The sequence below is a fragment of the Hyperoodon ampullatus genome, assembly GCF_949752795.1.
Source record: "Hyperoodon ampullatus genome assembly, chromosome: 5".
Taxonomy (NCBI): domain Eukaryota; kingdom Metazoa; phylum Chordata; class Mammalia; order Artiodactyla; family Ziphiidae; genus Hyperoodon; species Hyperoodon ampullatus.
The window spans coordinates 5333847-5360182 of NC_136918.1; the positions used below are offsets into that span (position 1 = coordinate 5333847).

Consider the following 26336-nt stretch of genomic DNA (forward strand, 5'->3'; position numbering starts at 1 on the left):
GTTCCCTGTGCTATACACTAGGTTCCTGTTGGTTATCTATTTTATTCCCTGCTAGTAATTAATACTAAGCTGAACTGTGCCCCAAATGACCATATAGTCACATTAAAATTAAAGCTAAAGCTAAAATATAATATGTAAAAGTCAGCAGGGTTGGGCTTCCCTGGTGGCGCAGTGGTTGAGAGTCCACCTGCCGATGCAGGGGACACGGGTTCGTGCCCCGGTCTGGGAAGATCCCACATGCCGCAGAGCGGCTGGGCCCATGAGCCATGGCTGCTGAGCCTGCACGTCCAGAGCCTGTGCTCCGCAATGGGAGACGCCACAACAGTGAGAGGCCCGCATACCACACACACACAAAAAAAGTCAGCAGGGTTATATTAATCTCATCAACTAAGTATAAGATTTTATGTTTGCCAATGTTTAGTACTTATTTCCTGAAATCTTATCTACCCTCTTCAGCTTCAGTTATATTCAACAGACATTAAGAGCTGACCAGAGAAAATATTTATAATAAATGAAAAGAGAGCATATATAAGTATATATACAATAATGACTTAACTGTAAAACAAAATATAAATATGCCATATTTTAAACACCAAAATATTTACAGTGATAGTAACTCTGTGAAGGCAAAAACCCCTGTCTTACTTATCTTTGTAGTGTCATCTTATAGAACAGTGCCTGGCACAAAGTAGGTGTTCAGTAAGTGCTCGCTGAAAAAAATGAAAGTGAATAATATACATTCTCAGAAAAAGGGGTACTCAATCAAGTAAATATATGAAATTTTAATATTTTTTTATCTGAAACATACAAAGGTCTAAAGATAAAATCGATACCTAATTAAAATTTATGTAACTTCATTATTACAAAGTTAAGTCTTGAGTCAAAGATCCAACTCTAAAAATATAGTCTCAAAAATCACATATCTACATATAACACTAAAACAAGTAAATTGTCTTAGGCTGTATCATCATTATCCACTGCAGCATAGATGGCTTGATTCCTCCTCTTGATTTTCTTTCTTTGTTCAGGTTCATGTTCATCACTCAGCCTCTTCAACGGCACCTTGGTTAAGTCCTTTCCATCCCCCAACTCCACAGGGTCACCGCAATTCCCCTCCTTACCAACTGGGGAACCGGATGTATCATCAGAAGATACAGTCATGGAACCTGGCAAGACCCTGATGTCAGAGAAGCTTGCAGAAAAGTCAGAAGCTTGATCAGAAGATGGTTCTCCAGATGGTGTGTTCATGTCACTGTGTGCACTTACAATACTATCATCATTTTCCTCTTCTTCATCTAACATTATCTCGTCTGGATTCACAGAGGACAGGGCAGATGTGTCTGTGTTATACTCACTGGGGTCTTCTCCAGAGCCATTACTCTCCACGTCATCCTGCTCTTCACAGCCGCCACACACGTGCTGTTCTTCCTTGGCCTTCTGAAGCCTGATGTTAATGTCAGTGATGCCAAGTTGGGCACAAAATTCAGTAGTCTGAGGATTGATCCTATGAACCAACTGCATTTGTGTCTGTGGCTTGCTAGGGTCATAACAAGCAGCCGTTACACTAAAGTTACATGGAACTTTGAGGTCATGATTCAATTTTTCCAATACTTCATTCATAGCTTCTTTTGTTGCACTGTAATCCCACCTAGAGAAGTCCAAAACAATAGCTTTTTATATTTTATCAGCCTCTGACAATAAATGATGAGATCTAACTATGGACGGCAGGTGCATTAAAAACTAAACCACATTTCAGAATTCCACTTCATAAAATTAGAGTTAACTTAGCAAAGGACCATTTTGAGATGAAAACAATTCTTAGAAAAACCTGTCCTTAACTCACTCCCTAAAACAAGTACAAATTATTTTAATGTGTGAACCAAATCTCCACGGTCTTAAAGTTTCATGCACTTATACGCTTATAGTTTGATGCACTTATACACTTATTTGGGTTGGTGCTCAGCAGTCTATTTTCTTGGATCTCTTGGATGGAAAACTTGCAATTTTCATACCAGTCAATAAACTCTGAATTGTAGCAATAACTCCCTTGATTTAAAAAAATAATAATAATAAGGTGGAGGGGACAAAAACTGTGCATACAATGGAGAGGGAAAATCCTAAATAAGGTCAGACTCACCTTGTATGCAGGCCATTATTTTCAGGCATATTCCATAGGCGCTCACTCACATTAATAAGGTCATTAGTAGCCCTGAGAATGGCGAGCCATTCAGTATCATACTCCAAGTAATCAGGAGCACTGGGGTCATGTTCTATTTCTATTACCTACAAGAAGAAATTGGTAATTTTAAGAAATACATATCTATTTTTAATATTCTAAGAATGTCAATATAACAATCCAGTTTGAAAGGAATTTAATTTAGTAGCTTAAAAACATTAACTTAAACATGTAACTTAAACACTCCCAAAGAAACCTCAGAACACATAAATTACAAACGGCACCAATAATTTCTGAAAGGAGACAATTTTTTTTTAATCACTGGAAGAGTAAAACTATATTGCAAAGTTATTTCGTGTTCTTTTTACCTGAAGAAAGTCTCTGTGTGGTAAGCATTTGTCCAGGGCTAGAAATTTGGTTGCTTTGGCTGACTGTCCTTTATCCTTGGCCTAGACAATATGAACCATGATTTAAGAAAGAATGTTAAAACATCACAGGCAATTCAGACATTGAAAAGGATGGAACTAATCTTTATTACCCAGTCCCCTAAGTTGTGTATCAAAGGAACAACGGTTACTTTTCCAGAACAAGTTAGCTCTATACCCCCTTGTGCAATGACAAGCAAGGCACTTACACTCTCTGGGCTTGGGCTTCAATTTCCTTAAAATAGTCAAAGCAGAAAGAAATGGTGGTAATGATAATGCTAAATCAAAGCAAATAACACACATAAACCAAAGCATATAACAAAAAGGTTAAAGATCAGACAATAGAAGAGCTTAAAAGTAAATTGGCAGAGCTAAAACTGTACAACTCGTAGAAGAATTCATAGGAGAAAATCTTTGTAACCCTGGGTTAGGCAAAGATTCTTAGATACAACACCAAAGTAGATCTATATATATATATATATATACTCCATAGGATGAAATACTATTCACCAATAAAAATGAAAGAAACACTGACACACGCGACAACAAGAATGAGCCTCAAAAGCAAGCAAAGGAAAGAAACCAGTTATCAGAGACTATGTATTTTGTGATTCCACTTATATAAAATGTTCAGAAAAGGCAAATCCATAGAGACGAGGCAGATTAGTGGTTGCCTGGGGCTGAAGGTTGACAGAACCAAGAGTGACAGCAAAGAGGCACAAAGGGTCTTTTGGGTGATGGCAACGTCCTAGAACTGGATTATATGACGTTTGCACAACTCTGGAAATTTACTAAAAATCACTGAATTCTACACTTAAAACAGGTGAATTTTTTGATATGGAAATTATACTCCAATGAAGTTCTTTTTTAAAAAGTGAACCAGCAGAAAGAAACATGGGAGGATGACAAACACGACGGTCACACTGGAAGAAGTAAAAAGTGACTCACTAAAAACAGCGAGGCACGTGGAGGAAGACAGACAAGGAAGCAAGCGATGGGACGCCCTGCTGAGGACCAGGCTTCAATTCAGCGGTGGGGAGGGACTGAGAGGGGGGATGCACAGGCATCACGGGCAGATCCTGGCAGCAGGGCAGTTCTGAGGAAAGACGACCTTTGGTGTTAGTAAAAGGGCTCAGACAATACTGGGGAAGTCAGAGGCAGTTGAGGAGCAACAAAAAGGGATCAAACATATTAATTCAGAGATACAAGTCCCTGAGGTTGACAACAGAAGACAGAATCAGGGAAAAGTAGCAAATTAGGTGCTTCAGCAGCAATCCAAGAGCATCAGGAGCCCCAAGAGACAGAGGAGAGTGACACAGATGTGGGAAAGGTGACCAACAGAAACAGAAGACTTGGACGTGAGAAGAGGATAATCATGTTGGCAACAGCCCAAAGGCAAGAGTAACCTCGCCTTCTTCTCCCAGTGAAGCTGGGGAGTAAGAATAAGCCCACAACAGAGAGGGTCCACAGGAATGTTTTCAGACAGAATCTTCCAAACCGTGTGCGAAGAGCATCACTGAAGTGTACCTCTACCGCAGAAAAGGGTTTGGTCAGGTAAGTTCAGGAAGCACTGCACAACCCATCCCCCATCTCAGAGAAGGGTAATGCCCATTAGCACACTGGACTCTCAGAAATTCTACAGAAGCCTCTGGGAAGAAATCCCGAACTTTGTTAACCCAGCATTTTCTAAACGTATTTCCTATGGGATACTCTATGGGAAAGTCAGAATTCAACCAGAATCAGAGGTGAAAGGAAGAACTGCATAATTCCATTAAAGCCTAACTCTAAGTAGGTATTTATTTTCTACTTTGCATCAAGCACCATCCCCATGCAATTACCAAAGGAAAACTCTGGGAGTCATTCTAGATTCACTCGTCCCTCTGTCACTAAATCCTGATGATTCTGCCTCCAAAATCTCTCTGGAACCTGCTTCATTCTCTGTGTTCCCTCTTTGCCTTAGGTTAGAACCTCATCCTTTGCTTACATAGCCTCCTCTGCCTCCCATTTTACATTACTCCAATCCACACACAAAACCGCTGCCAAACTAATCCTTCTGAAATGAAACTCTGACTTCATCACCCCCAACCTTCCCCATTACCTCCTGGTTAAAACCCGAACTCCAGAGCATGTCCCAGAAGGCAGCTATGATCTCGCTCCAGCTTCATCTCTCCCTGTGCCTCGGCCCCAGGGACCAGTTGCACTTCCCCAAAGGCACCACGCTCTCAGACCTCCAGCCTGTGCACACATCAGTCCCTGGGCCTAGATTACCCTGATAATCTGCTTCTTCCTGGCACCATCAATTCCTTTAGAAAACCTTCTCTATCCCTTCAACTCTCTGTCCACATCCCCATCTCACCATGGCCTGGCTTAGGTGTTCCCACAGTATCCTAGCACTTTTTGTCACAAACTTATTACACTATTTTATAATTGCTTGCTTGTCCCTTCTCCCCACTGGATACTGAGTTATTCACAAAAGGAAAGTTATCTTTGATTTCTTTCTCTAACTTTCCAACTATGCCCATAGGGCCTAGCCCGTAGATGTTCAACAGCTGCTTGTTAAATCAAATAATAAGCATTTTGTTTTCTACCTGATGCTGCATCAAGGCTGCAAACTTCACATGAAGGTGTGCAGAAAACCAGTAAGTAGGTTTTAAGTGCTCTAAAAGTTCTGAGGCAGCGGGACTTCCTAATGTGTTATTTTCCACTTCTTGTCGGAAAAAAGATTTAGTCTTAAGAAGTTGCTTCTTATTTCCATAATGATATATACTTCTTGGCCAATCATGAGATAAGAATATGTCCATAGGCTGCTTCAGCTTTAACAGAAAAAGAAAAGAAAGAAAGCTCTTAAAAACAGATGAACCAAAAGCAATCCCCTCCCTTCTCTCCACCACCACACAACCATTTACCCACAGAGATCTGTAGATTTCTGTGTAATTCATTCTAAGAACACTTTATTTAAGGAAGTCACAGAAATACTGAGCTACTCACTCATCGAGGCAAAGAGGAACACCTTTCTCTCTGCCTGACAAATCACCTTTATTTTCCGTGGCAAGGCAGTTCAATAGAGACACACTTTGATTAGATTGCCAATCAGCTAAGGTCTTTAGCACCAGGTTTCTAAAATCTACAACATGCACTGTTCTTTTCCCTTTTAGTAAAGAAACTACTATTTTAAGATCAATGTCCAGATTTCATGAGACTTGTAATGTAAATGATACAGTAAACCTAACCTACAGTAAACCTTTTTTTTTTTTCTGATGGACTCACATAGTAAACACCAAAAAAACCTCTCTGTTTACTACAAAAATTATATTAGAGGTATTTAAGGTAGCTGGTGTCTTCTTGGGGAGAACACAAAATATACTCCATACTGTCAAGTAATCCAAAGCAAATACTTGGATAACTAAATTAAAATAATTTAAGTAAGTGTTCAAGAAAATACAAAAGGTAAGATAGATATGATTAACCACTGAAAAGCTGGTATGAGCAATAAGTGCTACAAAAATTCAGAGAAGGGTGAGGACTTTAAACTAGAACACTGGTTGGGAAGTAAAATCTAAGCTGGGTCTCCAAGGACCAGTAGGATTTAAATGAGTAAAGGAAAAAAGGATTCCAGGTAAGAAACTGTTATGAATGGGGCATACCTGTAAACATCTTTATGTTCCAGTCGAGGCTGTATTTATGATGGGAAGGGCCTGAGTTCAGTCTGGCAGGCTCTACCAGCCTGCAGGCTCTGGCAGGCTCTTAACTGTGTGGGAAGTCCCGGGCACGGGACACGCTGCATGACAGAATTTGAGTGACAGTTATATGAACTATCACGGATAAAAGCTGCTTAGCCCAGTGTCAGACATTTAATGGGTTCACAAACAAAAACCTAGTTTCATTTACTCTCCAGTTAAGCCAGTGTTTCGGTTATCACCTTCACAATTTTCCCATATCATCTTCGCTATTATTTTCTATTTAATATCATTATTTAAAATAAAATATTTAACACTTTCTTTAAAGTATCACTTTATTCCAATATATATTCTTTAGCCTTACCCTAAGGAATAGTAGCTGAAGTCATGGATCAAATATTTTATTTTATTATTAATCACTAAAATAAATGTATAGCCATTAAAATTTTTAAAATGTTCATCTGTGAACCTCCTAAAAACAACTCAAGATCCAAATTGTGGAAATACCGAATTGAGCTCTTCTTGGAAGTAGCAGATCAAAATACATTCTGGTAGAGAATTACTTTACCATTTTTTCAAGTCTGCCGTAATGTACTTTTTACATACCTGTTTTAATTTGTAGACTTCAATATTTCTCACATGATAGATACTCCTTATTGTAGCTGCATTATAGGGGGGGCACTCAAAATGACCTTAAATTGAAGAAGAGAAATAAGCTATATTCAACTCCCTTAAATACTGCAAGTATAAATACATACATACACTTCTCCAAAACTGATGTTTGTCATCAATGCTTTTGGTTCTTGAAAATTTTATTTAAAAAACACTGCTCTCCACAGGGAGATCAGCTCGGTGCTTTGTGACCGCCTGGAGGGGTGGGATGGGGAGGGTGGGAGGGAGGGAGATGCATGAGGGAAGGGATGTGGGAACAGATGTATATGTATGACTGATTCACTTTGTTATAAAGCAGAAACTAATAAAAAAAAAAGAAAAAAAAAAAACACTGCTCTCAAAATGCTGGTATTTTCTAATAACTGATCACCAACTATAAATCTAAATAAGTGGGGGGGTTATGATTTTTTAAATTAAATTACATTTAATTTTGGAATACATTGTTTAGTCACATAGTTTAAGATTTTAAAGATACCATCAGAAAGGTATAGGGTAAGGGGGAGCGGGGGTGAGGGAAGGATGGACTGGGAGTTTGGGATGAGCAGATGCAAATTATTACATACAGAGTGGATAAACAACAAGGTCCTACTGTATGGCACAAAGAATTATATTCAATAACCTGTGATAAACCATAATAGAGAAGAATATGAAAAAGAATGTATATATATGTGTAACTGAATCACTTTGCTGTACAGCAGAAATTAACACAATATTGTAAATCAACTATACTTCAATAAAATAAATTAAAAAAAAAAAGAAAGGCATAGGGTAAAAAGTATTCCTCCTGGAGGGTAGACCCTAGTGGGTACCTAGGGCTGGCGTGGGAGCAGGGATTAAGTTTGGCACAAAACTCTTAGGCATGATAGAGATGTTCTAAATCCAGATGGTGCTAAAGGCTGCATAATCTACAATTTACTAAAATCACTGAATTGTGTACTTACAATGGTACATAAATTTTACGTCAATCAAGCTGCTAAAACAAGCAGACAGGGTTCTCCTATTCCTTCCGCCATCCATCAGTAACCCTACCTACAGGGAACCAGTGTTAATGAGGTTTCAGTATTTTATTCCAGGGATGTCATCTATGCATATAATATACATATTTCTTTATTCTCCCTTTTTTTTATACAAGTGGCACTATAATTTATACACGCTCTGTGCCTTGTTTTTTTCACTTATTTTGGAATTCTTTTCATATTAGTCACACATAGAGCTGCTTCTTTTTTCCTTCTTTTTGACTTCATAGCATTGCACTGTATAGTTATATCATGACACATTTAACTAGTTCCTATCTTTTGCTATTACAAACAAGGCTGAAATACATTTGTTTATATCATTTTGCACTTGTGGAATATATCTGTAGATAAATTCCTGGAAGTAGAACTCCTGAGTCAGAATACTTCTATAATTTCCACAGATGTTACTAATTTTCCTCCAAAGAGTGGTTCCAATTTGTGCCCACACCTGCCATGTAGAAGATGGCCTATTTTTGTAGACCCATCACAATAGTTCAGAATCATGGGGAACAGGGCAGCAAGGAACAGACTTGTGATTTAACTGTTACACTGAGGATGTAAGTTTTAGCTGTCAACTTAATTCATGAAATTTTAAAATCAATGTGGATCCAAGCTATTCCTTTAACTTTAAAATCAAGATATAATTCATTCAGATACAGTGTGGTATATTTATACAATGGAATACTATTCACAAATTTAAATGACAGAGTTACATGTACCAACATGGATTTCAAAAACATATTAAACAAAGAAGCAAGTTGCAGAAAGATACATGTAAAATGATACACTTATATGAAGTTTAAAACATGCTATATAATATACTGTTTAAAGCTGTTACTAATATGGTAATGATATAAAATAAGCAGGTGAATGATAAACCCCAAATTCAGAATAGTGACTGCCTGGTGAAGTAAGGGAGGAATAAAAGGAGAGAGATGGGGCTGAGGACAGATAAACAGTGAACTTCAATTGTATCTGTACTCTTTTATTTCTTAAAAATCAAAACTACAAGTGGCAAAATACCAAATAAAACTAGATGGTGTATACACAGATAATACGTTCTAGTGTTCTCTATTTTTTCATATTTATAAAATATTTTATAATATAAATTTAAGAATAAATTAATCAGTTCATAGGAGAAATCCAATGAAAAAGTCAAACTGTATATTATGCTTAAGTTACTATGGGGCATGGAAGTTCTAAGCTTAAAAACAATTCTCAGAATAACAATACTCACTTTGCTGTATACCTGAAATTAATACCACATTGTAAATCAACTGTACTCCAATTAAAAAAAGAAAAAAAAGAATGTAATAAAACGTAAAAAAAAAAAAAGCATAACAATACCTTTTCGATAGTCATGAGATTTAAAGATACCAGAGAGTCCACCAATCCTTACACCTCGGTATTTTACTACACCTGCCAAGCCTGAAAAATTACATAAATAAAATTACTGTAGGCAAAAGCAATCTTTACTAACTGAACAAACAGTTTAGAGGCCTAGAATATCATGCAGTCTTAAAATTATTTGAAAATTAAGTGTCATGATGAGGTTACTCTTTTACATAGAAAATATGCCAACAATATATAACATAGAGTAGGGAGACAGACTACGGAGGCAAGAGACTGAGCAGAAAAGAAGGAACAAATGAGACAGGGAGTGTGAACAGGGAAACAGACATACATAAATTTGGTACCTAAAGGAATATGGGGATGGGGTGGGGGAAATAGGGGAAAATGTCCTATGATGGATTTATATGTTATATATAAGGTATATATTATTATTATTATTTTTTTTTTTTGTGGTACGCGGGCCTCTCAGAGTTGTGGCCTCTCCCGTTGCAGAGCACAGGCTCCAGACGCGCAGGCTCAGCGGCCATGGCTCACGGGCCCAGCCGCTCCGCAGCATGTGGGATCTTCCCGGACCGGGGCATGAACCCGTGTCCCCTGCATCGGCAGGCGGACTCTAAACCACTGCGCCACCAGGGAAGCCCCTATATGTTATATATAAGGTATATATAACATATACCTTTGACTTATAGAATATAGAAACCTGCAGTTTCTATATTTCATTTGATTGATCATCTTCAGACAATTTCACCTTTTCACAATACTACAGTTGTCAAAAGATGATCCATCAGTAATGACGTAGAGAAATTAAATTTCTGAAGTTATAATGTCATCACTAGAAACACCTGTAAACATTTAAATAAAGAGATGAAAGGACTGTACAGTTTAAAAGGACTAAAACTGAACCTGAACCTAATCAGGTCTATAAATCTAAATGCAGATTATAAGCAATGCAGAGGATAAAAGGAACACATGAAACAACCCAAGGAAATCCAATCAGCTAAACCCAGAATGTGGGAAATTCTGCCAGATAAATTTCCCATTTTCTTCAACAAATAAACAGCATGGGGGTTTGGGGGAGAAGAGAGTGAGAAAAGGGACAGTTATAGTCCAAGAGACTTCAGAATCATGACAATCAAATGAAAGTTTGGATCCTATTTGAACAAGTCAACTGTAAAACAGACATCTTTGTGATAATCAGGGAAATCTGAACATGAACTAGGCAACAGATAATGATAGGTAATAGGTATAATCATGGTACTGTAGTTGTGGTATTTTTTTAAATCCTCATCACTTAAAAACACATGCTAAAGTATTTACAAGTGAAATAATCCGATGGCTGAGGTTTGCTTTAAAATACTCCAGTTGGGACTTCCCTGGTGGTCCAGTGGTTAAGAATCCACCTTCCAATGCAGGGGACACGGGATTGAGCCCTGGTCAGGGAACTAAGATCCCACATGCCCCTAAGCCCCTAGAGCCCGCATGCCGCAACTACTGAGCCAGCGCACTCTGGAGCTCCAGAGCGCCCAGGCGCCACAACTAGAGAGAAGCCTGCCCAGCGCAAGGAAGATCCCGCGCCGCGAGGAAGATCCCACGTGCGACAACTAAAGACCTGACGCAGCCCAATAAATAAATAAATAAATAAAATATTAAAAAATAAATAGATAAAAATAAGATAAAATACTCTGGTCACCTCCTCCCACAAAAGAGTTTAGGCGTGGAGTGGGTTGAAAGGATAGCAGAACAATAATTGTTGTTAAAGCTGTTTAACAGGTACAGTGATTCATTATACTATTCTCTACTTTTGTGTATGTTTAAATATTTCCATTATAAAAAGTTCGGTTTTTTTAATTTAATAAGAAGAGTAAGAAAAAATTAAGGGACTGCAAATCGTACAGAAGCTCTTTGCAGTTATATTAAGTATTGCTTAAAGCACTAGATGATATATGGACATATTTTCATGATTACCTACTTAAATGAACTATTTTAATTAAATTTTCATGATTATTTAAATCAAGAGACATTCCCAAAACACCATACATTTCAAGATGCTGATCAACTGATATACAAATCCTGACAGGCTCTTCCATGCCATCAGACCAAGAAATTACCCACGAACACATACCTAAATAATAAATGTTTGGTGCTACCCAGCCACCATAGGGTAACTCTTGCAAATGATTTGAGGCTTCATGGTTACCCCCGATGAAAACTGTGAGAACTGGGGCCTTTTTCTCTCCAGAGTAATACCTAGAACATAAGGGTAAAGTTGTCAACTGGCATAGCAGAAATGAGACATAGAGAAAAGCAACTGGGCATGCCTGTACTATTAGGCATAGCAGAAAAGCAAAATAAGGTCCGAAGTAAAAACAACCTGAGCTCATCATAAAAAGTTAAGCTCTTTCTAAACGAATTGTCCATCCTTGTCCTTAAGAATGATTCAGGGCCGCCCCCTCGGGTTCAAGCCAACGTATATTCAATGAGGTCAAAAACTTTTGTCAGTTCACTGCAAAAACCTTAGTTTCTAGAATGAGGCCTAGCACATAGCAAGCGTCCAATAAAAACTCCTAGATCAATAAATGAACTAGTCCCAGAGTCCTATTAAGCATAAAGTAGATTAACCTGTCAGTTTCTTCCTCCAGATTTTCCCCTCAGGCTGCGATCCCTTCCGAAACAAAACAGATGAATCGAAAGAAGCAAAGTGACACTTACTAAGCGCCAGTTCCTAGACACACAGCGTGAACAAAGACGGTAACTAAGAGACAGTTGGTCAGTGGCAGACAGGATTCGAACGCAGCCCGGGTTCTCAGCCCCCACCGCTGGCTAGTCACACCTCGCACCGCGGGGGCCCGGGCCCAGGCCACGCCCCTCACCTGTAGAAGGTCTGCATGTGGCGGTACTTGGGCGGCACGGCCATGCAGCGCAGGTCGGCCTCGTTGCGCACAGCCTGGAAGTCGCCGCAGCATAGCAGAAGGTCTATCGGCCCCGGGCCGCGCCGCTCCGCCAGCGCCAGCGTCTCATAGATCTTGTCCAGCTCGCCGTGGCAGCAGCCGGCCACAGCCACCCGCATGCTGCCGGCCCGCGGCAGGGAGCGCTGCCCGCAACCCCCTAAACCAGAGCCAGCCCAGGCCGGATAACGAAGACCCGACTGATCGCTCAGATCCCGCCAACCTTAACTGAGACGCCGCCTCCTGCAATTGAGACTCCAGCAATATAATTCACTTCCGGTTTCCAAATCTCGCGAGAGAGAGGTCGGGAAGGGAGTAACCAACACGGACTCCAGGGAGCTTTCAAATCGACTCGTACTTTGCCTGTTTTGGCAGGTGGTTCTTGAAATCCGAGCAGCCTGACAGGTGCTAAAAATCAAAACCAGAATAGTAAGACAAACAAACAAAAATTCCCGGAAATAGTGTAGTTTGATAAAATCAAACCAAACTTAGGATGAACTTCTCACGGCAAAGATAATTGCCTGAAAGTGATTAGAAACGATTAAACAAACGATTTTTAAGACACCCGAAATAAAAATAAACTTAAAATAAAACGTAAAAACTCACTGAGGATTTTAAAGTTATCTCCTCGAAGAGTTTCTAAAATTATCAGTTACTTTTCTTTAAAGGGGCCAGGGACTCTTCATTTCCCTACCAAATGGTTGTTTGCGTAACTAGACTGCAAGCTTAACGAAAGCGGATGAATATCTCGAAAACATCCAGGAGGGAAAAGGACCAGACTGACAATTGAAGAATTAGTGGCCAAGGCAGAAACAAGCAAACAAATAAAACCCTTCTGGCAAATTTAATCAAGAAAATAATCAAGATAATATGGAGAATAATAAAACAATCTCTGCTCATTTAAAAAAACTAGATAAAATAAACAATTTCTAGGAATAAAGACACCAAAGTTAATTCAAAATGAAACAGAAGATGTAAACAAAACAATGACAATAAGAAGACACTGGGATATATACACTACCAAATGTATAAATAGATAGCTAGTGGGAAGCAGCCGCATAGCACAGGGAGATCAGCTTGGTGCTCTGTGTCCACCTAGAGGGTGGGATAGGGAGGGTGGGAGGGAGACGCAAGAAGGAGGAGATATGGGGATATATGTTTATGTATAGCTGATTCACTTTGTTATACAGCGGAAACTAACACACCATTGTAAAGCAATTATACTACTATACTAAGATGTTAAAAAAAAAGACACTGGGAAAGTCAAAGACATAAACTCATTGAAAGACATTTATGAGTGATTTGTAGGTGATTTCTTTCAAATTTACAAGGAAGATACACTTTTCATGATATCTAAATCAATCAAGAGGGTAGAAAAAGATGGAAATCTAATATTTCCTATTAGTTTTTAATGTTTTATTTTCCCTTCTGTATTAAATTTTTTTAACTATATAAAGAACAGATACTTTTTTTTTTTTTTCGGTACGCGGGCCTCTCACTGTTGTGGCCTCTCCCGTTGCGGAGCACAGGCTCAGCGGCCATGGCTCACGGGCCCAGCCTCTCCACGGCATGTGGGATCTTCCCGGACCGGGGCACAAACCCGTGTTCCCTACATCAGCAGGCGAACTCTCAACCACTGCGCCACCAGGGAAGCCCAGATACTTTTTCTGACATTGTTAAATTTAACTTCTAAAAAAGAAAATTTAACTTCTTCCATTTGATTTTCAATCTACAGGAATTATGTTTTTCTGGATCTTTTTATTCTTGATTGAAAATTTGTTAATTTAATTTTAATTAACTTACTTAAAGTACCATGAACAAATCAAATCTTAGGTGTACATTTTGATGAATTTTTCCATATGTAATCACCCATATCAAGATATAAAACATTTCTAGCATTCCAAAAGACTCCCTTGTGCTTCCTCCCAAGCCTATTCTCCCAAAAGAAAAACTCTAGTCTAACCTCTAGCACCATAGATTAGCTCTACTTGTTTTTAAACTTCATAGAAATGTCAGTGTATATTATGTACTCTTTTGTGTCTGGCTTCTTTCACTTAATATCTGTGAGATTCATCCATGAATCTATGTAACTGAGCAGGAGGACCCTATGGGGCCTTCGCAGGGCAGATGACCACCACCACCACCACCCGCAATGTCCTCCACCTTCCTCTTTGTAGAAAAACTAGCCACCTAGGCCTTCTCCAAGTTCCAAAGAATAAATTTAATTCGAAAAGTGAGGAAATGCAGAAGCAAAGGAAAACAATCAAGCAAGACGAAATAATAATAGTTTAGCCATTAAACAAAGTCAAGGACCTTTAGTTCCTCCTCAAGGGCTATAGATAATAATCTGAGCCAGGGAATTCCCTGGCGGTCCGGTGGTTAAGACTCCGTGCTTCCAACACAGGGGGCACGGGTTTGATCCCTGAGCCATACCATATCCTTTGAGCTATTTTGCAGATACTGAAACTCCCACCAGGTGGAAGAAGTTAACTGTATGCTGATCACAAGCACGGAGACCCCAGACTGGTTGGAATCAGAAGGCTGATGATGTTGACTCCCAATTACCTCATCACCAACTAGTCAGAATGTCCACAAGCTGATCACGCACCCACAACCCTCTCCCTCACCCTGTCTTTAAAAACCTTTCCCTGAAAGCCATCAGGGAGTTCGGGTTTTTTGGACAGTAACTACCTGGACTCCTGGCTTGGCGCCCTGCAATAAACACTGCACTTTCCTTCAACACACCCCAGTGTCAGTAGATTGGGCTTTACTGTGAGTAGGTAAGCAGACTCAAGTTTGGTTCAGTAACAACTATACTATAGGTAGATACAGCCATAGTATACTATTTCTTATTGCTGTGTTGTTTTCCATCGTGTGAACATACCACAGTTCATGTATCCATTTTTCTGTTGAAGGACATTTGGATTGTTTCTAACTTGGGGCTGTTATGAATAAAGCCACCATATACATTCTTGTAAAATCTTTTGGTGGACATAGCACTTTTCCCCCTTGGATTATGCCCAGGAATGGAATCTCTGGGTAACATAGTAGGTATATGTTTAGCTTTAATAGATAGTGTCAGTTGTGCTAATTTACACTTTCTTACATAATATGAGTGTTCTAATTATTCCATGTGCACAACAGCACTTGGTATTATCTGTCTGTTAAATTTTAGCCATGTTGTTAGGTGTGCAATGGTGTCTTCTTGTTATTTCCATGTAGATATTACAACAACATTTTAATATGTCAATTTGAATTTTCTTCTTCTGTGACCAATAGGAAACAATAATTTAATGCCATAACATTCAAAATCTCATGGTCAAAGAAGGAAATAGAAGATTATGAATAGGGATGAAAAAGTGCATCATGGCTTAGCTCTTAACTCTATTCCCAACCAACACCCCATTTCCAGAGCTCATACTGGTATGTTAATAAACTTGAGAATTCTCACTGACTTTCTCAAATCCAGAGAGAATAAAACTAAATCAATAGCCTCAACTCCTTCCCATGCTGAATGAGGTGAAATGGGAGGATTGTGGGAGAAAAATGGATGAGTGAACAATGAAAATTCTTTTTGCAAACATAAAGGGCCATTCACTGAACAGGTAAACCCTCTCCAACTGTGTGTGTGGTCCATGAGGAAAGTCCCTCTTATCGGGTGGGAAAGGAATTCCCTGATTCTGTCAGAGCAAAGACAGTATCTAGATAGAGGCACCCAATGATGAGCAAGATGAAAAAAGAAACTACATGGCAACTATGGAAACATGCTAAAAAGAGCATAAGCTGGGATGAACCTGAGCAGGCGTTAATTAAAACTTCTTAGGTACAACCAGATCTTTCTTCTCTAAATCAAGTCTACTTGTTGAAATGGTTGATTCCAAGACAGAGAAAGTACAAAATGAGCGTGGATCATCTTGTGCCAGAAAGCAAGGAAGTGCCCAAAGAATCTGAGACATCAAAAGGACATTGAGTGAAGGTTTTCCCACTGGCCAAATCTGAAACAATTTCAGCATCAAAATGCACAATCATAGTAACAGACTTTAGCCCATTGAATAAAGTAGGAATCTACTATTCCATCCTGACATAAATAAGTAAATAAATAAATAGGAAAAGAGAGGTCTTATTTACACAAGAATGCTGATTGATAAGTATAGAAGGAAAGTTGGAGTTGGAAAGCAAATCACCGTAAACCATCATCATCATCATCATCATCATCATCACTTGTTACAAAGAAGAATTTTTAATGAATGCTAAAACAATTGGGGAAAACTTTGAAGAGTAATAGGATACTTACATTGTCTCAATGTATCTATTATTTGAGACTATTTATATGATCCCAAAGTATCTTTCCAAAAGATACTAATTTTAACAAAGAGAAAAATAAGGATTTTACACTAGAGAAACCTGGCAGACACCACTTAACAGAGTGACCAAAGTTAATATCACTAGGAATGGACAAATCCACATCATGTGCCCCTGATACATTACTTCTGTGGTATTCCTGCCAAAAATGCATAACCTGAATCTAATCTTGAAAAATAGGAGACAAATTGAAATAGACAAAAAAATTTTTTAAATAACTGCCTGTCTTTAAATATATATATATAATGGTAATGAAATACAAGGACAGACTGAGAAAGATTAAAAATTAAATGATACTGAAGATTCATAACTGAATGCAATGTGTTGCTATAAAATACATTATTAAGATAATTGCCAAATCTGAATAAGATCTGTAAATTAGATAGTATTGTATCAGTGTTAATTTCCTGATTGTGATCATTTTACTGTGGTTACATAAGGGAATTCCTCCTTTTTAGGAAACACACACTGAAATATTTAGGAACGTATATATCTGCCCATCCATGTATTGCAGGGGCTAGAAGCTAAGAAACTATTGGGCTGGCCAAAAAGTCCCTTCAGTTTTTAAGAAAAAATGAAAGACACATTTTTCATTTTCACCAAGAACTTTATTGAACAACATATTCAGCCTTTTGTTCCACTACCTTCTGCCATTTTTCAGGCAACTTCATAATTCCTTCTTCCCAAAACTTTTTATCTTTTTGAGCAAAGAACTGTTCCAGGTGCCTTTTACAGTCTTCCAGGAAATTGAATTTTTTTTCCATCAAGAGAACTTTGTAAAGATCTAAATAGGGCTTCCCTGGTGGCGCAGTGGTTGAGAGTCTGCCTGCCAATGCAGGGGACACGGGTTCGAGCCCTGGTCTGGGAGGATCCCACATGCTGTGGAGCAACTGGGTCCATGAGCCATAACTACTGAGCCTGCGCGTCTGGAGCCCGTGCTCTGCAACAAGAGAGGCCGCGATAGTGAGAGGCCCACGCACCGCGATGAAGAGTGGCCCCCACTTGCCGCAACTAGAGAAAGCCTTCACACAGAAACGAAGACTCAACACAGCAAAAACAAACAAATAAATAAATAAAATTAAAAAAAAAAGATCTAAATAAATGGAAATCCGAAGGTGCAATGTCTAGTGAATATGGTGGATGAATCAGAGCTTCCCCAGCCAAGCTGTAACAGTTTTTGCCTGGTCATCAAAGAAACATGTGGTCTTGCGTTATCCTAATGGAAGATTATGCATTTTCTGTTGACTAATTTTGGACGCTTTTCATCGAGTGCTGCTTTCAGTTGGTCTAACTGGGAGCAGTACTTGTTGGAATAACTTGTTTGATTTTCTGGAAGGAACTCATAATAGAGGACTCCCTTCCAATCCCACCATATGGACAATATCACCTTCTTTGGATGAAGACCAGCCTTTGGTATGGTGGTTCATTTTGCTTGCCCCATGATCTCTTCCATTCCACATTATTGTACAGTATTCACTTTTCATCACCCACCACAATTTGTTTTAAAAATGGAACGTTTACATTACGTTTCAGTAGAGAATCACATGTGGAAATACAGTCAAGAAGGTTTTTTTCACTTAACTTATGTGGAACCCAAACATCAAAGTGATTAACATAACCAAGATTGTGCAAATGATTTTCAACGCATGATTTGGATATTTTGAGTATGTCGGCTATCTCCCATGTGGTATAACATTGATCATTCTCAATTAATGTCTCGATTTGATTGCTATCAACTTCAACTGGTCTATCCAACCATGGAGTATCATCCAGCGAGAAATCACCAGCATGAAACTTTTCAAACCACTTTTGACATGTTCAATCAGTCACAGCACCTTCTCCATACACTGCACAAATTTTTTTTTCCAGTTTGGTTGTGTTTTTACCCTTCTTGAAATAATAAAGCATAATATTCTCTGAAAATGTTTCTTTTTTTCTTCCATCTTCAATATTAAAATGGTTACACAAAAATTTACCAATTTTGATATCTTTTTTTTTAATGCACGCTGATATGACAGCTGTCACATACAATCTAACAAAATTGTTTTGAATGAAGTTAAAGACAACTAAGTGCTATTAGAGCCATCTTATGGAAAAAACTGAAGGAATCTTTTGGCCAACCCATTACATTTCTTAGACTCCCTTGCTGGCTGAGGTCTGGATTGGCTTTTGCAAATGAGAAACACTTGTGTGAGGTTAGAAGGTAGAAGAAAAGTAAAAGCTGTTGCTTTCCTCTTCTGGCTCTGGAAATGGTGGTGGCAGCTCAGCACCCCAAGTTCATTCAGTGATGGTGAATTTCTCACTGTTCCTGATCTCAAGTGAAATATTCCCTCCCTGTTTGCCCTTTATTCCTTCCAATAATTTTGTAATCTTTTTGCTTAAAATACAAAAAAATGGGTTTTTTCCTGTATGTTGTACCAGCAAAGATGTCATTCAAGTAAAAGGCAGCAAGCAAGATGTTTTCAACCATGAAAGTACTCCAGGGAGACAATACCCATGAGCCCCTCTTGAAAAAATATTACTTGACAATGAAATCCAGCCAAATAAGAGTTGAATAAACATAAATGACACAGGAAGGAAGAACTGTGTTTAAAAGATGATTGGGACCTCCCTGTCTGTTCAGTGGTTAAGACTTCATCTTCCAATGCAGGGGGTGCCGTTCGATCCCTGGTCAGGGAGCTAAGATCCCACATGCCGTGCGGTGTGGCCTAAATAAATAAATAAAGTCTCTTTTAAAAAATGGGGTGGGGTGGGTGGGTGGGAAAAAAGAGAAATTGAAAACGGTCCACATCAAAAAAATCTTTTTAAAAAATGGATGATTTAAAACAGAACAGAGTGAGGGGATTGGAAATGCCATGGTAGGGGTAGGGTCCTCAATGAATACAGGGTGGTTCTGGAAGACCATGTTGATAGGGTGACATATTGAGCAGAAACCTTCATTAAATAAGGGAGCGAGCTGTGGAGATATCTGGGCAATGAGTTTTCAAGTCAGTTTATAAATAAAATGTTATATACATCAAGATAAAACATCCATCCCTGCTATCTGTATCTTATAATTGAACTAGGTGATTATGGCACCTACCACCACCTGATGGCAGCACACTCTACAGGAAAACTAAAGAGTGAGCAAGTCTGTGGTGGTAAAACTAAAGAGCGGCAAACATCACAGAGAGATAAAAGAGTCCTGTGGTGTCTCTAGCCTCTGAATCTTAAACTTATCAGACATTCCATTCGGACTTTCTGATTTCATCAGATTTTTTTTGTTAAAAAGCAAGTAATGGGCTTCCCTGGTGGCGCAGTGGTTGAGAGTCCGCCTGCCGATGCAGGGGACGCGGGTTCGTGCCCCGGTCCGGGAGGATCCCACATGCCGCGGAGCGGCTGGGCCCGTGAGCCGTGGCTGCTGGGCCTGCGCGTCCGGAGCCTGTGCCTGTGCCACAGCGGTGAGAGGCCCGTGTACCGCAAAAAAAAAAAAAAAAGGACTCTTATATTGACTTTTTCTCCTTTCTTTTCTCACTCTGGCTGATCCATCAATTCTGTTCCATGGAAACACTTTCCAAATAAACTACTTGCACCCAAATCATTGTCCCAGGATCTGCCTTTGGGGGTGCCCAAACTAAGCCAAAAATTCATTCAACAAACATTTACTAAGTGAGTAGTCTACGCTAGGCAGTGAGATAAAAGACCTGGAAGAGAAAATTCCTAGTGCCTGCTCTGAAGTGTATAACGGGGAGACAGACAAGTAAAATATTACCCCCAAAGTTAGAGTCTATTGTTGGAGATGCTATGTTAGAGGCAAGAACAGAATGATGTGTGAAGACATGAGGGAGGGGCCACCTAACCTATACTTAGGGGAGGGGCTTCCTGGAGGATGTATTGCTTGAGCTAATTAATGAAATGTGGATCAAATACAGCTGCAACAACTCTATATCATACAAATGTCACCTGAAAATTTAGTTGATACGTCTTTACACTCTGTATAAGGGTTATGCTCTGCTCTGTTGTGGTATGTAGTACATGACATGATTCTAGGTGATACACGGATGGACATTTGAACATTTTTGTAGTTGTTATGTTAATGTGTACTAGAATAAAAATTAGGAGCACAATACACTTGATTTTTCAGAGTATTATGATTTAGGATGAGGCTAAAATTATTTAATCAGTTGAAATTGGCTTTAAAGAAAAATATTGAATAATAATACCTGGGTGCAGATTGTCAAAGATTGTGTGGGTGGTATGCAGAGTACTGAAGTTTGGGAAATAGTGCTGCAGCAGGAAGAAAATCTACAATGAAATCACTTCTTTCCAGAAAGTCAACAGTTTGTTAGGGGACACAGGCCCATAGGCGAGATTAGTACCACAATAAATTCAGAAACCAAGAACAGGGGGAAGATAGGAAAGCAGTGAGGAGCAAAGTGAAGGAGAGGCTAGCTACAACATCAGTTGGAAGACAATTGCTCTAGTCCAGGGGAGAGGTAATAACAGCCTGCATGAGGGAGTGGCTATAGCAATGAGAGAAAGACAAGTAATATAACAGGTTCATTGCACTCATCCTGTGAAAACCTTGCTGGTTGTGAGCAGCATGAAGTTGAAACCTGTTCAGCCAAGTCCAGGGAAGTTTTGTTCATATACACCCAAACACAAAAAATGGAGTTGGAGAGCTGAATTCATCAATCAGAAAATAGAATTAGAAGCATATTTTTATTTGGCCTCAATTATCAGAGGGTTTTAGTGTGAATTATTCAGATATTTGACCCCATTTTTTTCTGCTTGACTCAGAGGCTGCAGAAATGCTAACACATATATAACGTTTTCTACGTTCCAGGCATGTTCTAAGAGCTTTATATTTTCCATCTTCATAGCCCCTTATTTTGCACAAGAGGAAACTGAATCATAGAAGTTTAAGTAACTTGCCGAGGTAATGCAGCTCTGTGAAGTAGCAAGGATTAAACTGAGGCGTTCTGGCTCTAGAATATCTATTCTTAACACTACACTAGATAAAAGGGTCGGGCAGATAATGCTGAAACAGGTCACACTTCAACGTTGGATCGTGAAACACTCTTACTGGTGGCAGGATACCTGGTTCTGAGATCACAGTTTCTCCATCTGTAAAATGGAGATAATTACGACACTAGGAGTTTGGTGCAAAGAAGGAGTGAGATAATGAATGTGAAAGTGAACTTCAAATTATGTATTTGGCTCTACACACCAGTTTTTCGGAATAATGAGTACACGAGCTCAAGAAATTGCAATAAATCAATCTGTGAAGCTTGCAGCAAGACTCCGCCCCTGAGGCTCCGCCCATCGCGAGCCGCAGGTGGGGCCGGCCGATCTTGTTTGCGCATGCGGAAACTGCTGCGCGCTCCCACCTCTCACCGAGGCTGAGAGTAGCTGCCGTTTCTGAGAGGACGATTCGCAAGGAGGCCCCTGGGGCGGTTTCCCTTTGCTCTCCCCTCTGCGGGCCCTCGCCGTACTTCAGCGGTGTCTAGAGGGTGGTCCGTTCTCGTCTACCTGCCTGACTTTCTGCAGAGGTAACTGTGGTTGGCCCAGTAGTCGGCTGTCGAAAGTGCCGGCCCCGGCGCCGGCGCCGGTTGCAGCCGGGTGGGAAGGCTCAAGATGGCGTGCCTGTTGGAGACCCCAATCCGCATGAGCGTCCTTTCGGTGAGTGACCGACCGCAGCCGCTCGGCTGCCCGCCCGCCCGAGAGCTCGGGCCCAGCCCGCAGCGTTCACCACCAACGCGACGTGCCTCCTGGGCACCACTCCTTGGGGTAGCCTCCGGCTCAGCTCTAAGCAGGGGAGTTGAGAGAGGGTGGGCGGGCGGGAGAGACGGGACCCGGCCGAGCCCGAGACGTCTCCAACTCCGGGAGCGCTCACCGGTGCAGGTTCTCAGGACGGCGTCGGGCGGGCCGGGTGGTTGGACACACGGGCAGCTGGCCCGGCGGCGCGGCTTGGGCTTTGCCAGGCGTTTCACCGAGCCTTCTTCTTACCGACGCCTCTTTCCCGGGGCCGAGCGCTTTGCCGTGTGAGGCGCCGGGCTTGCCGCTGGCCTGGGGGTGAGCGCCCACTCAGCCCTCCGCGGCTTTGGCAAAAAGAGACGGAGGCTTCTTGGCCCCCACTGTCTCGGGGCTGCCAGGCCAGGTCTGTGTGGCTTCTATCGCGTCCCAGCACCCGGTCACAGGCTAGAGCTGCTTGCTTCTTGGCAACGGGAATTTCATATCAGCTGCAACGTCTCCTAGTGTATGTAGTTATTTAAGCCCCTTTTCTCCGCTCTGCTGCGGAGGTCGCAGCCCTGAGTCTAAAGGAACCTGTGACTGGCCTTCCTTTTTCCTTCACGGGGAGTCGAACGTTGAAAAAAGAGATCAGATTTTCCTACTATTGAAAGAAGGGAATGTACGGACATGCCGGGAAGTAATACCTAGTTTGTTCGCTTAAATTTAAAAATGAAACCAAAACTTTCACCTTTGCTGTGTTGCTCTTGAGAGAACCAAGGACCGGGGTGAAAGTTACTAGGAGATAACTTAGAAGGGTTTTGCAGCAAATGAGAGCTGTCCAGCTCTGAGAATGGTCAGTTTACCAATGGTCCATTTGCTGTTGTTGGAAACAAGCAGGCAAAGACTGGTGGACCATCTTTTAGACTTATCGTGGAAGTCAGTCTGATGTTGAGAGGATGGTTGGATTATAGATGCCTTGTCAGGTTCCTTGAGTCTGTGGCTCCAAAGGGTTTCTCTTCCCTGACTTCTCCCACAAACACAACTCACCTATCTGGAAGCACTTAGGACATTTGCTGCAGTTAACGGTTAGAGCATTGTGGCATATTCCACCTTGATTTATTTGGGCGGGGGTGGGGTGGGAGTTGTACACAAATTTGTCCTCTGATCCATTTCAATAGTCCCTTTTCTTATTTTTAAACTTTAGCTGGGGAAATACTGCTCACCTAAGCATTGAATTAGCTTGTTACTCCACCTCTGACTGACACCTAGGAACGTTTTGTGGGAGAACAGGCCAGTGAGTTTCCCTCATTAGCTTTTTGGTTTTTTTTTTTAAAGTATGCATCTGGACTGTTCTCAATTCCCTTAATTATCTAGCTTATCCTTCATTTGAAGCTTCTTTAGTTTTTGTACGTTGTCAACCCGTGTAGTGTACAATTGAAATTTGGGGTTTTTTTTTTTCACTCCCTCAGTAAATAATATTTCCTATTTTACTTTATTCAAAAACTTCTTGAAGAGTATTCCCTACTTCTAGTGGGCATTTGCTTTAGCTCTGGTCTCATTGGGGTCTCTTTTTTTTTTTTTTTTTTTAAGGTTTTCACAGTCCCAAAGTCTGGTCTTTGAGTTCTTCAGTTCTGGAGCCTTGGGAAATCAGACCTTTGGATAAATGATTTAAACTGTCTAAACTCACTGATTATAATAATTTCAAGTGAAGCCTGTACCTTTCAAAGTTCTACCTAGGGCACCACTTTTTGAAATACAAAGTGCAAGTGGAACAGGAATTAATCATCAGAAATTATCTTGAAAATAATTGGTTCCTTTAATAGGCTACTATTTTGCACCAGTTGTGTACAACACCCAGTGCACAGTTGAGCTCAGCTATGCCTTCAGGAAGCTCACCGTCTGAATGACTCCATAACCTGAGAAACATAATTCTCACCAGGGGCAGATCAAATGGTTTTAAAGAATTTCCATTCAAGGCCCTTTATACCTTCTCCTCTCTGAGAGATCTCATTCATTTTTATAACCTTAACTATAATCAACTCACACATCTACATTGGCAGCCTTGACTGTTCTCCATCTAGTCTCACGTCTTCAGTTGTGTGGATGTTACCCATCACTTTCCAAAAAAGCCCATTCCTTCTCCTAAGAGAACTTAGTCCTGACTTCGCATTTCTGTTAATGGTAGTATCTTTCATGGATCACCCACTGTTAAACCACTTGAATCATCATTGACTCTTCCCCCTTTCATGCCCCTATAGCTAATCAGTCCTTAAGTTCTGTTGGCTCTTCATTCTCAGTGTTCCTCACATCTGTCTTTTCCCATGACCACCCTCTCATTCCGGAACTTATCATTTTGTGCCTGCATTACCACAGTCCCTTGCAGTTATTTTTACTGCCTCTAGTGTCTTATCCTCTTAGTTGAATTCAGTTCTCCGCATTTATTTCCCTATACAGCACATAGGATGCACCGGTTCCCAGTTTCAATTCTTCAGTGGGTTCCTGTTGCTGAAAGGCTGATGTTCATATTCAGCTTTGGATATAAGATTCTTTATCCTCTGCATGAACCTCCTATCCCATATAAACTGGCTTTCTCAAGTTGAAGTGATCTTGGGTTCTTACAAACCCCAGTAACTCTTGTTGTCTGCCTGCTCATTTGCACATATGAATTAGAGCTTTGTATAGGTTTATTCATGTAACATATTTTGAGCTTCTGTCATTTGCCAGGCATGGCATTGGTTTTGGGAGTACAGTGGTGAGCTACCTAGACTGTCTTTGCCTTCTTGGAGATTAGCCTAATGGAGAAAATAGACATCAAAATGTCACAGTTTTTTGTGAATGGTGATTAGTGTTATGAATGAAAAATATAGGGTGCTGTACAAGCATGTAATAGGGGAACGTGTTCTAATATGGAGAGCAGTGAGAGCTAGGGAAGTTTTCCCTAAAGAAGTGACAATGAGCTAAGAGTTCAAGGGCAAGTAAGAACTAACTAGAAAAACAGAAGAACATTCCAGGCAAAGGGAACTGCTTTTGCAGTGGCCCTGAGGCTTTTAATAATTATTCTGTTTTATCTTCTTAGAGAGTAAATTAATTCAGAGGTAAGTGCTTGACCTTTTCTTCTTCTTAACTCAACTACTTTTTATAGCACTATGTATTTCATATATTAGATTCTCAATAAATATTATTATTATTATTATTATTATTATTTTTTTTTTTTTGCGGTATGCGGGCCTCTCACTGCTGTGGCCTCTCCCGTTGCGGAGCGCAGGCTCAGCGGCCATGGCTCACGGGCCCAGCCGCTCCGCAGCATGTGGGATCTTCCCGGACCGGGGTACGAACCCGTGTCCCCTGCATCGGCAGGCGGACTCTCAACCACTGCGCCACCAGGGAAGCCCTCAATAAATATTTGATTGAACTATTTATTTGGAGAAGTTGGACAAAATCTCCAGGTGTCTTTCTAGGCTACATCATGATCACCCCTATCCCTCTTTGATTTGCATTTAGCATTACAACATCACTGTTTTCAACAAATTTATAAATTTTCCCATGTTTCCCAAACTTTTGGGTGATTTTACATTGATTGCATTTTTTTTAACTTTTTATTTTGAGATAATTACAGATTCACAGGAAGTTGCAAAGATAGTACAAAGTGCAAAGATAGATCCCTGTGTATACTGTACCCAGTTCCCGCGTTTGGTCACATTTTATATAACTATAGTACAGTATCAAAACCACAAAACTGATATTGGTATAAATATGTATACAGTTCTGTAACACCATAGTCAAGATCTCCCTCATGCTACTTCTTTATAGTCACACCTGCCTATTGCCCCACACCCACTATCTCTAACCCCTGGTGACAACTAATCTCTTCTCCATCTCCATGATTTTGTCATTTTCTATACTGTTACATAAATGGAGTCATAACAGCGTGTGACCTTTTGAGATTGGCTTTTGTCACTCAGTGTAATGCCCTGGAGATCCATTCAAGCTGTTGTATG

The 26336-nt window shown here is 40.3% G+C and overlaps 2 protein-coding genes across 5 annotated transcripts in view; one reads left to right on the plus strand and one right to left on the minus strand.

Moving 5' to 3' along the window:
• Positions 1-762: 762 nt before the first annotated feature.
• On the minus strand, positions 763-12386 carry DBR1 (debranching RNA lariats 1; the record flags this gene model as incomplete). Of its 2 annotated transcripts, XM_079704782.1 has the most annotated exons (8): positions 763-1648; positions 2138-2283; positions 2545-2625; positions 5190-5414; positions 6885-6970; positions 9314-9394; positions 11442-11566; positions 12190-12386. In XM_079704782.1, the coding sequence occupies 8 exons, from the start codon at positions 12384-12386 to the stop codon at positions 955-957; spliced, it is 1635 nt and encodes a 544-aa protein (XP_079560908.1). In that variant the 3' UTR covers positions 763-954. The 2 variants fall into 2 exon arrangements, with proteins under 2 accessions (XP_079560908.1, XP_079560909.1); XM_079704783.1 differs by lacking the exon at positions 9314-9394.
• Positions 12387-22242: 9856 nt separating this feature from the next.
• Positions 22243-26336, plus strand: part of ARMC8 (armadillo repeat containing 8) — a gene marked incomplete at its 5' end in the record, with an annotated part of 102896 nt that continues 98802 nt past the window's right edge. For all 3 annotated transcript variants that reach the window (XM_079704904.1, XM_079704906.1, XM_079704905.1), the window contains one exon: positions 22243-22287. In XM_079704904.1, the coding sequence (XP_079561030.1) occupies positions 22243-22287 (45 nt within the window). The remainder of the gene's footprint in view (positions 22288-26336) is intronic.